The 12,141-nt window shown below is 56.5% G+C and overlaps 1 protein-coding gene across 3 annotated transcripts in view; it reads left to right on the forward strand.

Annotated features, from left to right (window-relative positions):
* The window catches only part of PEX14 (peroxisomal biogenesis factor 14), a 134,719-nt gene that overhangs the window by 120,434 nt on the left and 2,144 nt on the right, over positions 1–12,141 (forward strand). For all 3 annotated transcript variants that reach the window (XM_080654616.1, XM_080654615.1, XM_080654617.1), the window contains exons 5-8: positions 3,650–3,735; positions 6,373–6,475; positions 7,560–7,657; positions 11,015–11,106. In XM_080654616.1, the coding sequence (XP_080510742.1) occupies positions 3,650–3,735; positions 6,373–6,475; positions 7,560–7,657; positions 11,015–11,106 (379 nt within the window). The remainder of the gene's footprint in view (positions 1–3,649; positions 3,736–6,372; positions 6,476–7,559; positions 7,658–11,014; positions 11,107–12,141) is intronic.

The following is a 12,141-nucleotide window of genomic DNA, read 5'->3' on the forward strand; positions in this document are numbered from 1 at the left end:
ATTGCTCCGGGTTCTTTAAATGTAGCTGAGCCCTGTCACCGTCAGCTGTCTGTGCTTCACGGGAGGAGAAGCGTGTCTTTGGGAGTCGTCTGGTTGGTGGTGGAGCCAGGGCCCAACCTCGTGCTCCTTGCCCTGTTGGGGGCATCTGCTCCCAGACTGGGGCCTCAGAGCTTCCAAACAGCTAGTTCATGTCCCTCATTTTCACTGATGTCTCAGCAAAGGCCTCCTCCAGACCCCGACCCCTCCCTGCCATCCCGCTCTTCCATCTCCCTGTCTGGCCTCTGCATCTCTGGAGTGAGCTCGTCCCATCACCTGTAGGTGTTTCCTCTTCGCCGGATCAGTGGGAAACGTGGCCCCGTTTCCACCCTTGACGGTGTGATTCTGGACATTCGGGGAGCATGGTGACAGAGAGGCTCTTGTAGCCCCCAAACGCTCCCAGGCGCCCTGCCCTCACTCCTTCATGGAGCCTGCACGGGGCCGGACAGCGTTGGCCCGGTGGGCGTGGGGAGGACTGGAGGTGGTCGTAGCGGGGGTTGGGCCGGGTGGGTCGCACCGCTGCCTTCTCTGCAGCCCTTTGGAAAGGCACGCAGGGAATGAGGGGGATCTCCGACTTAGCTTTCCTCTGCTTTCATTTTGCCACAAGACAGAATTGTACCACCCATCTCCAGAACGAGTAAAGTGGCATTTCAGCTTCTTGTCTTTATAGACTCTCTGAACTTTAGGAAAGATCATTCTGGTCCCTTTTCATTAATAATGAAAACCAGGGGGCAATAAAATGTTCTTAACGTGAGCATGGCAGGAACGAGGCGCCGTGCGGGGGTGACGGGTGCGGCTGGCAGGGAGCCACAGGTGTGCCTGGTGCGCGAGGAGGTCAGGGCTCTGGAAGGGTGGGAGCAGCTGTAGGAAGGAGAGGTCCCAGTTCTCGGACCCTGAGCTGTGGCCTCTTTTCCGCCTCGTTACCTCCGAGAGAAAGGAAGGGGGAGAGAGAGAGAGAGAGAGAGAGAGAGAGAGAGAGAGAGAGAGAGGCATCGATGTGAGAGAGAAACATCAGTCGGCTGTCTCCCACAGGTGCCCTGAGCATGGATCAAACTCCTAATGTGGGTGTGTGCCTGACCTGGAGTTGACCCTGCCACGTTTTGGTGCACGGAACGACGCTCCATCCCTCGAGCCACACTGGCCAGGGCCAGGGTCCGTTTGAAGAAGCTTTCTCGGGGGCCTTCGGCTCAGACAGATGTCTGGAACTCTCCTGAAGAGTGGAAAGGTTGCTCAGTATCTTCACTTTTTCCTTCTGAAAGTGGACTTGCCCTAGATGTGGAATTTTGCAACGAGGCAGTCCGAGCAGAGGAGGTCAGGGATGAGACCAAAGGGCAGCAGGCCTGGAACAAAAAGCTCCGGCTCAGTTTCACCAGCGGGTATCGCTTCTCTCCGTAGATTCTTGTTGGGTGGGATGTCACTGTAGGTGAGAGCAGAGACGGCTCCTTCGCCGTGAGCTCCGAGTGCCGCCACACCACCTGGGAAGGGAGTGGAAGTCCTGGCTGTAATCCAGACCCCAGCACCGTAGAAGGGTAGACTGACGGGTTTATATAAATGTGACAAACACCTGCTGCCATGAACACCATAAGCACAGTCAGAAGATAAATAAACAGAAAGATAGTTGCAGCTCCTGTCATATGCCGAGGCTCATTTCCCGGCTATACAAAGTTTCTGTGAATTGATAGACATGGAGTAGAGCCCGGCCGGTGTGGCTCAGTGGTTGAGTGCTGACCTGTAAACCAGGAAGTCACGGTTCAATTCCAGTCTGGGCATATGCTTGGGTTACGGCGCTCGATCCCCAGTGCGGGACGAGCAGGAGGCAGCTGGTCAGTGATTCTCTCATCATGGATGTTTCTCTCTCTCTCCCTCTCTGAAATCAGTAAAAAAATAAAAATAAAAATAAAGAAATGGAGTAGAAAAGCATGGAACGTGTAGAGTACACTGACAGGGAAATACAGATGAAAGGACACTCTGTCCCCGGTCCCAACAGGATAATGCAGATGAAAACTGAAATACTGCTTTCCCGCTCCCAGACTGGCCGAAACCTCCAAGTGTGCTGAGCCCACTGTCAGGTAGCCATGAGGGAGCAGGCGCCTGGATGGGGCTGGGTGTCCCTCAGAGTTGCAGGTGCATGTACCTCTGCCCCAGCCTCCCGGATGTCCACGGCTACAGATGTACTTGTATACGCATGCGTGGTAAGGTGTGAACACGGTTGCTGGTGGCAGGCAGCATCGCGGGAAGTAGTGAAGGACGGGAATCGCCTAAGCGTCCATCGGAAGAGAACTGATAAAATGGAATATTGAGCAGCCATAGAAAAGAAAGAAGGATGAGAAATAGGGGAAGGAGAGAAGGAAAATAAAACATTTCTGTGTTGCCTTACATGTGCATAAACATTCTCCAGCCATATAAACAGGACACCATCAGCAGCGGCCATGGGTGGGGGGCCTATTGAGTGGACTGACTGCTGCCTCACACTGAGACCATCTGTGTGTGCTACCTGCTCGAAAACGGTAAAACCAAAGAGGGACGTTCAGCTGCGGGGAGGCCACCTGTTGATGACATTTTGTACAGGAGACTGCGGGGCTGGGCCACACTGGAATCCACAGGCCGGGCGGGCGGAGGGGGAAAGGGTGTGGTGGTCAAAGAGAGACTCAGGGAGGAGGGAGCGTCTCCCTCACCCCCTGGGGCGTCTTTGCCACTTGGACCCCCCCCCCCCCCGCCCAGACAGCTGCATGTTAGCAGCCCCTTCTCCCCGTGTGCCCACATCCTTTCCCACTCTCTCCCACCAGCCCGCCCTCTGCTGCTCCCAGGCTTACTGGTCCCTCTGTTCTTGGGCTCTCTCCGCCAGGATAGCCCTCGCCCCGTGGTCAGGCCCACATGCTCCCCGTCCGCACTGGCCACCTTTTGTCCTTTGAGCATAGGTCAGCTACCTTTGCAGTTGCTTGTGCTCTGCCTGGACCCCATTTTCCCCGGGAACCCGAAGGTCTCAGCATAGGCCTCCGCCAGAACCTGTGAGGACCCCGACCCCAGCCTGCCATCCCCGCTCTCCCATCTCCCCGTCTGGCCTCTGCATCTCTGGAGTGAGCTCGTTCCATCATCCGTAGGTGTTTCCTCTTCGCCGGATCAGCGGGAGAGCAGGGCAAGACTGGGCAGAGACCCCGTCACCACTGCCGCGGCCCGTGCCTCCACACTGTCGGGCGCACAGTCCACCCCGCCCCCCCCCTCGCTTCTGAGTGCTCTTGGCTGAGCCCTATCTGTAGCAGGGCATGTGGATGTGCATTTGTGCACATCTAAGTGTGTTTATGGCAGCCTTGCGGGATCCTTCCTGCCTTGCGAGTGGACACCATGCCCTCGGTCTTCAGCTCGCCTCTGCACCTGACTCCCCGGCCAGGACGTAGCTCGCTGTAGGCACCACGCAGCAGGTGCACCCTGAGGCAGGTGGTTCTGAGGGCCTGGGAAGAGGAGGGAGACGCAGCCGGCCGTGTCCCTGACATCACACTGTCTCCCGCAGGGAGTTGCTGGTCTTTTGAGATGAGGACACTGAGCACTTTGCTCTCCCTGGCCCCGGGGAAGGACCCATGTACCCCTTCTGACATGCCTTCTCTCCCAACTGCAGGCCCTGTGGGTTCCCGATGGAGAGATTACAGTGCCTTGGCTGTCATCATGGCGGGCATCGCATTTGGCTTTCACCAGCTCTACAAGGTAGGTCCGCCCTCCCATGGCCCCTTGGCATTCAGCCCCGTTCTGCCCTCTCCCCAGCTTCACCTGCGTAGAGGCCCTCAGCCTGGCGCGCCGTGGCAGGAGCAGGGCTGTGGACAGAGGCAGCATGTCCCAGCCAACACACTCTCTGGAGGTTCAAGTCCACATCCTGCTCCACCCGGACGGGTATGCTTGGCAGGTTCAGACCCACCTCATCCACTAGCCTTGGCATCTCTCCCAGGGTGACTGTGCTTAGAGCAGTGCCCGGCGTGTGCGAAGCAGCCCTCCATTGGAGGGGCAGTGAAGGTGGCTGCCTGTGCTGCATCCCGGCTCTGCCATGTGATAGTTGCTGGACCACAGGCTCAGTGGTCTCCTCTGTGAAATGGGGACATAGAACCTCCCTCATGAGGCAGTTGGGAAGCTCGGAGGTGCTGCTTTGGGGAGTGCCGTGGCCTGGCACATAGGAAGTGCTTTACATGCCATTTTTTCTACCTTGCTATTTAAAACCAGCTTTGAGCATCTCAGCATATCATATTATGGGATCTACCCCTTGTCTCCTATAAATTGTGTTGATATCCATGTAAATGTAGGATTTCTCAGACTCCATAGTCAGCCCTCAGGGTGCAGAGGTCATTGCTAACGCAGAGTTGCCGACGTGAGTGAGCATTCCCCGCCTGATGGCAGGTGCCGGGCACTAACTGATGGGGAGCAGAGTCTCTTCTAGAAGATGCAGAGCCGGGAGGGCCCCCAGAGACAGAGGGAAACCATGGTGGCGGACTTGCTCCCTCCCGGTCCTGGAGAGAAGATCCTTCCTTTCAAGGCCACCTGCTCCCCCCACCACGCAGCTTTTAGCGTGTGAGCCATGCCCCAGCATTGCACTCTGGGATTCTTACTTTTTGACTTAGTAGCTAACGACAGAGTTGTAGCAGAATACTTCTTCCTTTTTCTGGTGTAACATCTGTTCTTGGAGTTGGAGATTTGCACGGCGGAAATGCGGAAGCAAACTGTTCTGTGTCCTGGGATAGTTGCGTGACACCCCCCCCCCCCACTGACCCGATGCCTCCCCTTCCCCTGCGCTGGAAGCTGCTTTCCCATCACTGCGCACAGGCACCGGGAAGGACAGAGCCTCCCTGGACGGCCAGGCTGCGCTCAGCGCCGACCGCCGGGCGGCCCCGGGAGGCTGGGACCTGGGCCCAGGCAGCAGGGTCAGTTCTCTGCATAAAAAAGGAAAGCGACGCGGGAAGATCAGTCACAGTGGTGACAGGAGAATTTCTAAAACACCTGCTAATAGTTTCTTTAAACTAAACAAGGAGACGTTTATAAATACCTGAAGGTTTAGGCTGGGGTAGTTACGTGTGCCTTCCCCTGGCATTTCTGAGATCAGAAATGGAACTTGTAGTTTGTTACACGTATGAGAACTTGGCTTTTGTATCAGGAAGTCTTCACCCCGGAGCTGCAGCTACACGGGCGAGTTTTGCTCCGTTGCAGGCAGTGACTCCCGTGGCTGAAAGCACTTTGCAGAATAGAGTGCTGTGCGCGAGCTGAGTAACCTCTCCACTCAGGAGCCGCCCTCGGAGCGCGTCCCCGCAGCCCGGGAGAGGATCCTGCCTCCCAGCCAGACCCTTAATGGGCAGGTTGTCCAATCGGGGGGCCCAAGGGGAGTGAGAACCAACGTTCTCCTTGGTCCCGCCAGCCAGTTCCCACACCCGCCAGCCCGCACCCACCAGCAGCTAACCAGGCTGCCTGAGCGGCGGTGGCGGCCTCAGCTCTGCACAGGGAGGGCGCCAGGTCCTGAGCTCTTGGACTTCAGAGCGCGTGTCCTTTCGTCAGCTCTCCCAAGCAGCGCCGCTGCCCACCTGCCTTCTTCCCGAACGTTCCACGACCTCATCCTCCCCAGTCTGTTTTCCCCATTCGGGGCCCCTGCTTGGTTGCCCTTTTTCCCGGGGTCACTTTCTTCAGTTTTTGCCCTTCCTCTCCCTTCTGGCCCTTGTCTCAGTTCTGGGGGATCTGATGCATCTGACTCGGAGCTGAAGGAAGTGTGTTCTGAGGATTCAAGGCTCAGTTTAGAGGAAGACCAAGGTGACCCCTTCCGACGGCCGTGGAACATCCATGTCTCATCCCCGGGGAAGGAACCAAGGCCCCAGACACCTGCTGTGGGTTCTCATCTAGTTTCTCAAGGAACTTCTTACTTTTCCTCGTCCGTTTCTGAATGGATAATTCACTCACCGGTTCAGACTATTAGAGGTTCAGAAAAGTGTGAAAAGTTCCTCCCCCACTCCTCCTGGAGGTCACGTTATATTTTTATCTTACAACTTTTACAGTACAGTTTACATATTTTTGTTACAGAGAGAGTTTATATAACACCGTTAAGAAACTAAATAAAAGAACCAAAAAAGTGTTTCATAAGAATAAATCAAGTTGGTTTACTCGTCCCCGTTCCCTGGTCCTGGGCCTTATTCAGACAGGATTTTTACCTGGTTGGGATCAGTCTCGCAGCGTTTGGATACCTCGTTCATTGATGGTGTTTGCTTAGCGTTTCCAATACCTGGGCGTGACGGCAAGCAGGCTGGTCTGCACAATGAGAGATTGTTGGACAATAACCCAAATAAGCACCCCTCCTGCCCACCCTGCCTCCTGTAGAAATACCTGCTCCCCCTCATCATGGGCGGCCGAGAGGACAGGAAGCAACTGGAGAGGATGGAGGCGAGTCTCTCGGAGCTGAGTGGCAGCGTGGCACAGACAGGTAAAGATTAATGACTCCATCAAGTCACCCCTCAAAGCTCCCCGAACAGCCCCTTCTCTGCCCCTCCCTCTCCCCTCCGTCTCCACTTTATGTGGTGACTTCATTTATCTGCTCTGAGAATCTGTTCACATTTGCAAATGAAGCCGCCGTCATTTCGGTTTAATTTGAAATTGCTTGTTTACTGTCGGCGCGGCCTCAATTAATTATGTTTTTACGGAAAGGCTCCCAACCTCAGAATATTAATAAGGGGAATAAAATGACAGCCTTTCTAAGGGCTGTAAAGTTCATTTTTAATTTCTGCTTCTATGAGGTTTTCAGGGGGGTTTTCAGCGATTTTCCCCCTTCCCTCTAAGAATCCGACGCAGGGTCAAGAGAGGCTGTAATTACTGCGGCTCCCGGGACCCCAGCCACCTCCTCTGTCATCGACTCCACGGGGCTCGCGTTCATCACCCGGTGCCCCGATGATGGTCCAGATTAGCTGGGACCTGTCGCGCCAGAGGTGGCTTTTCTCCTTGATAAACTTGTTTACTAGGTGGAGGCTCTGAATCTAAAAACTCAGGCAGACGCGAGAGCTGCTGTCCCAGGCAGGCCTCAGAAATCCTGCAGCGAGGTGGCCCCAGGCCCCGACGAGGCCACAGGACTGGGAGCTCCGCGCCTCAGGGTTGGGTGGGGAGGACGAAGGAGCAGCAGGGCACGGGGATTGGCAGTTATCAACCATCCTGGAGGGTGTGGGACCTGAGGCCCGTCTCCGGGACTGGAGATTGCAGGGGGGCCGCAAGGACACACCGAGGCCGGGGTGTGGACGTTACTGAAGCCGAGAGCCGGGCAGATCAGCAGCAGGTGTGACTAGAGGGGAGAGGTTTTGGATGGGTATGTGTTGGACCACGGACAACGACACAGTGGGCAGATGAAGCAGAGAGACTGCAGGTAGGTGCAGTGCAGGTGGATTGCCCAGAGTGCAGGGACATGACTGGCTGGGTGTCTGCAGATCATTTAGATGCTGCAGCTTTAGGTGTGTGAACATGTTAAGGAGGAGAATCTGTGTCTGTCATTTAACAGAGATGCCACTGCTCTTCTCTCCCAGTGACTCAGTTACAGGTGACCTTAGCCTCTGTCCAGGAGCTGCTCATTCAACAGCAGCAGAAGGTCCAGGAGCTCGCCCACGAACTGGCCACAGCCAAGGTACTGGTCCCTGACCCTGGTCCCCCGGGTGTGCCCTGACCGGCTCTTCACTCTAGTCCTTTCTGCCGGCTCGCCGCATTCTGCGGGGTCTGACGTGGCCTTTTCTCACACTGACTGCACGATGGGCCCACACTGCCCTTGTAGAGGACAAGGCGTTTCACGATGGAGGCTGTCCTTCCTGTCACCCTGGCACCTCCCCAGGAGGGAGGAGGAGCAGCTCTCTGCCCGGGGCCTCCCGTGGGCGATGTGCCCCACCTCTGAGGCCGATGGCGTAGACACAGAACAGTCTCCACTTGCATGTTAGGTCACAGATCACAGTTGCCAAGACGCACTGGGCTAACCTCTGCGGTGATGCCCAGGTTCTCGAAGCCCAGGTCTCGGGGTAAGGCAACCTCAAAGGGACGTAGCGCTAACTGGAATGGACTGGGCCGTTTCCACGTCTCCCTCCGAAATCTAAAGCTGTCTTGGTAATATCAGACCTCGGGTCAGACTGCCTGGGTCAAAACCCTCCCTGCCACATGCTAGCTGTGCCCCCACAGGCAGGTTACTTACCCTCTCTGGGTCTTAGTTTCGTCGTCTGTAAAATGGAGCACCTCCTTTTTTGGCATGCTTACAATAGGGCTGGCTGCAGCCGGCTCCGGGGTGTCAGGCTTCTGGCCTGGGGCCTGTGGGCGTGTGACAAGGTCATCCCCGAGGCATTGGGCCCAGGAGACAGTGACCCAGTGACTGCTTTCTGGCTGCTTCCACCCCCGGTGCTGTAAGGATCCCCTCTGAGGGGCTCTCCCAGGGGCCCACCCCAGGGCACTAGGTGTAAGCCAGCACTCAATCTCCCGCATTTGTAAGAGCCCAGCAAAATGGGCATCTTTCCATTTCCCATGGAATCTGGGTGCCTCCTGTGAAGAGGGTCCCCGAGATTCCCCTCCTCAGATACCCCCACATAGAGGGGCTGCCTGTACTTCCTCCTCAGGTGGCGCCGTTGCCGGGTGGCCACCTCCAGCCACCGTGTGTGCCCCAGGGGCAGGTGGCCCATAAAGCACCCAGAAGGCCGGTTACGACCCTGGCCCGCGATGCTCTATCATCTTTGGGAGCGGTGGCCTGCCCGTGGCCAGAAGCCATTCCGGAAATTGGAAAACTGTTTTCAGACCTTAACCATTAAGATGAAGACCACATGTTGCATTTTAAGAGGGGGAGGCCAGGATGGTGCTTAGTGGTTGAGAGCCGCCTGCGTTTTTTGTGCTTGTTTTTCTGATGGCCCCCCACGTGCCCCGGCCCCTCTCTTCCATTCTCTCCCGGACGGAAGCGGGGCTCCCTGGTTCGGTACCTAAACCATATGTGTGAAGACTGGTTACCCCATAAACCGAGGACTCGGAGCTGTGTTTTCTCAGCTGTAATATAAGTTTTTATATCTGGCTTCCGAGCTCCTACTGCAGCACTGTAAAAAATTAAAAAGAAGAGCATTAAGTAATTAAAAAACCTACATAAAACTGAAGGCTGGGACTTTTCTACAACTCTTTTTAAAGAGACTGGCTAAAAAGCCCCAGATGTCAGGTTTTATTTCTAAATCCTGGCATCTGGCACCACATGCGTTTGGAAATCTGAGTCCTTTGCAGGCCGGTGAGTGGAAATTGCTCCCTTGTTAATGGGCTGCTATAGTTTCAAGGCTTCAGAGAAGCCAGAACAGTGGCTCCGGGTCTGTGCTGTCTGGTGGTCTGGAGTGGGGCCCCCAGGGAGCGTGTGTGGGGAGGTGGGCGTTTGCATGCGCTCGCTCTCAGCCGGCCGGCTTTTCCTCCCCAGCCCTGTGGCCCTCTGAGCCTTCTCCCTGCAAAGGTGTGCTGGGCGGTGAGCCCCGCCCCACGTCAGAGGCCCAGCCCCCTCCCTCTGCCAGCCTGGGGCCCCCAGGTCCTCCTGACCTCACCCTGGGGTTTTCTGTGTCAGGCCAGGGCGGCTTGTCCGGGAAGCAGGGGCCTCGCACGCTTCCTCTGTGCACTTGCAGCCACCTCGGGTGCCCTCTAGCCCGGGTGATGCCGGCCCCCACACCTGAGGCCGCCACACCTGGAACGGGCCCATAAACACCTCACAGGCAGCTTGGCCCTGGCAACGCCTTTGGGGGGACCGTGGTTTCCTCCTCTCCATCCATCCCAGCCAGACTTGCCGGGAAGGCGGGCCTCTGAAGTTTATGTGGAAACAGCATCCGAGGGGAAGGTGTAAGGATGGTGTTTGTCAGAGGGCATTGTGGCTGTTCCCTCCCTGGGCCCTCCTCGGGGAAGGAAGCGACATGCAGTCCTGGGACAGCTTCTTTCTCTTCGCTCAGCCTTCAGTCACCCCCAAACAGCGGCTGTGGATGGGTGGCCTGGTAGGGCTGACAGCGAGGTGCAGTGCAGGGTCTGGCCTTCCTGAGCCCGGGCCGCAGGGCTCCGAGCAGCGCGGGGAAGTGTACCCTGGGTGCAGCCTGTCTGCTGGGCCGGCGCGCAGGACAGGTGCCCGATGCGATCGATCGCTGCCCTGACCCTCCGAGAGGCTCCGGGGTACCAGTCTCTGGTACCTACGGGGGCAGGTGGCGGCCTGTCTCAGCCCCAGTTCTCTTCTGGGTGTGGTGTGGTTGTCTGCAGGGAGGGGACTTAGGTGGAGGGCGTAGTTGGTGTAGAGGTGGATATTTATTTTATGAGTTTTGTTTTAATGGAACATTTCAAACACACAATGGAGGCACCGCACAGCGACCCACAGGCCCCCGCCCAGCGCAGCTGCCTCTTCAGCCAGTCCTGCCTCAGCTCTGCCCGCACCCCCACCCCAGACAGCTTCCCAGATCACAGTGCAAACACTTCGGTTTGTATCCCTAAATGATACAGGCTCTCTTGTCATTGTGTCATTTTATTTTTTTTATATATATATATATTTTATTGATATTTTACAGAGAGGAAGGGAGAGGGATAGAGAGCTAGAAACATCGATGAGAGAGAAACATCGATCAGCTGCCTCCTGCACACCTCCCACTGGAGATGTGCCCGCAACCAAGGTACATGCCCCTGACCGGAATCGAACCCGGGACCCTTTAGTCCGCAGGCTGACGCTCTATCCACTGAGCCAAACCGGTTTCGGCTGTGTCATTCTATTTTATATAACCATTTCTACATCTGAATACGTCATGATTCCTTAGTATTGTCATTAAACAGAGACACCCAAGCAGGCAGAGCCCTGAACGGGCAGCGGCAGAACCTTCCGAGGGAAGGCTGGTGCCCCAGGTATGCCCGGGGAACCCAGGCCCAGCCCCGCCCACCACCCCAGCCACCTAGCTCCACAGGCAGGGCAGGGGTGGGGGGCGCCACTCTGATCCTTGTTCCCCCGTGTTTTGACCTTCAGGCCACCACCTCCACCAACTGGATCCTGGAGTCCCAGAATATCAACGAACTCAAGTCGGAAATTAATTCCTTGAAAGGGCTGCTTCTGAATCGGTAGGAGCGAGAAGGCGGGGCTTGTGCTCTGCGCTCAACCTGGGCCTGGGGAGGGGGCTCCCCTGGACTAGCTGCTGGGAGGGGGTGCGTCGCCCCAGGCCCTGACGAGCTGTGTGGTTCAGGCAGTGAGTTGGAATCTTCCGAGCCTCACCTTTCCGTCCCCAGTCGGCCCGTCCACCCTCTCGACAGTCCGCAGTGCCCACAAGAGTTTTGAACTACATGTTCCTCGGCCCTGTCAGACCTGGTCAGGAAAAGCAGGGCCTTGGGCAGAGGAGAGCGTCCATCCCTCGGACAGGCCACCTCCTCTGCCCCGAGTCCAGCTGGTCCTGAGAAGGTCCGCACAGCAGGTCGGATCCTTAGTTGGAAGGGTCCTACGGTTCCAGGCCGGGCAGATGCACGCCTGCCTCCCCACCCCCAGCTGTGGTCTCCCTCTGCTTCCCTCCGCAGTGATGGCACCTTCTGAGCCCCACCAGAGGACATGCTTAGAGAGAGGAAGGGAGAAAAACATGGATGTGAGAGAGAAACATCATCGGTTGCTTTCCGTACATAGCCCGACTGGGGATTGAACCTGCAACCCAGGTGTGTGTCCTGACGGACTCAAACCAGCAACTGTTGGTGCACAGGGCAGCGCTCAACCAACTGAGCCAGTCTGGCTGGTCAGGGACGATCTGCTTTTTTTTTTTTTTTTTTTTTTAATGTTTTTATTGACTTTAGAGAAGGGGACAGGGAGAGAGAGAAACATCGATAAGAGAAATGTCATTGATCAGCTTCCTCCTGCACATTCCCTGCTGGGGATTGAGTCGCAATTGGGGCATGTGTCCTGACTGGAACCAATGACCTCCTGGTGCATGGGTCGATGCTTAACCACTGAGCCACACCGGCCAGGGCAGGGACTGTCTGGTTTAAAACTGAAAGGCCTGTGTCCTGGGACACAGGTTGGTTGGCCACCTGACCTGCAGGCTTGGGGTTCAGTGGGGCCGTGTGAGGGAGGCAGTATGAAGGCACAAGCTGGCCCTTAACTCAGAGCCAAGGATG

The sequence above is a fragment of the Plecotus auritus genome (assembly GCF_963455305.1).
Source record: "Plecotus auritus genome assembly, chromosome: 2".
Classification (NCBI taxonomy): Eukaryota; Metazoa; Chordata; class Mammalia; order Chiroptera; family Vespertilionidae; genus Plecotus; species Plecotus auritus.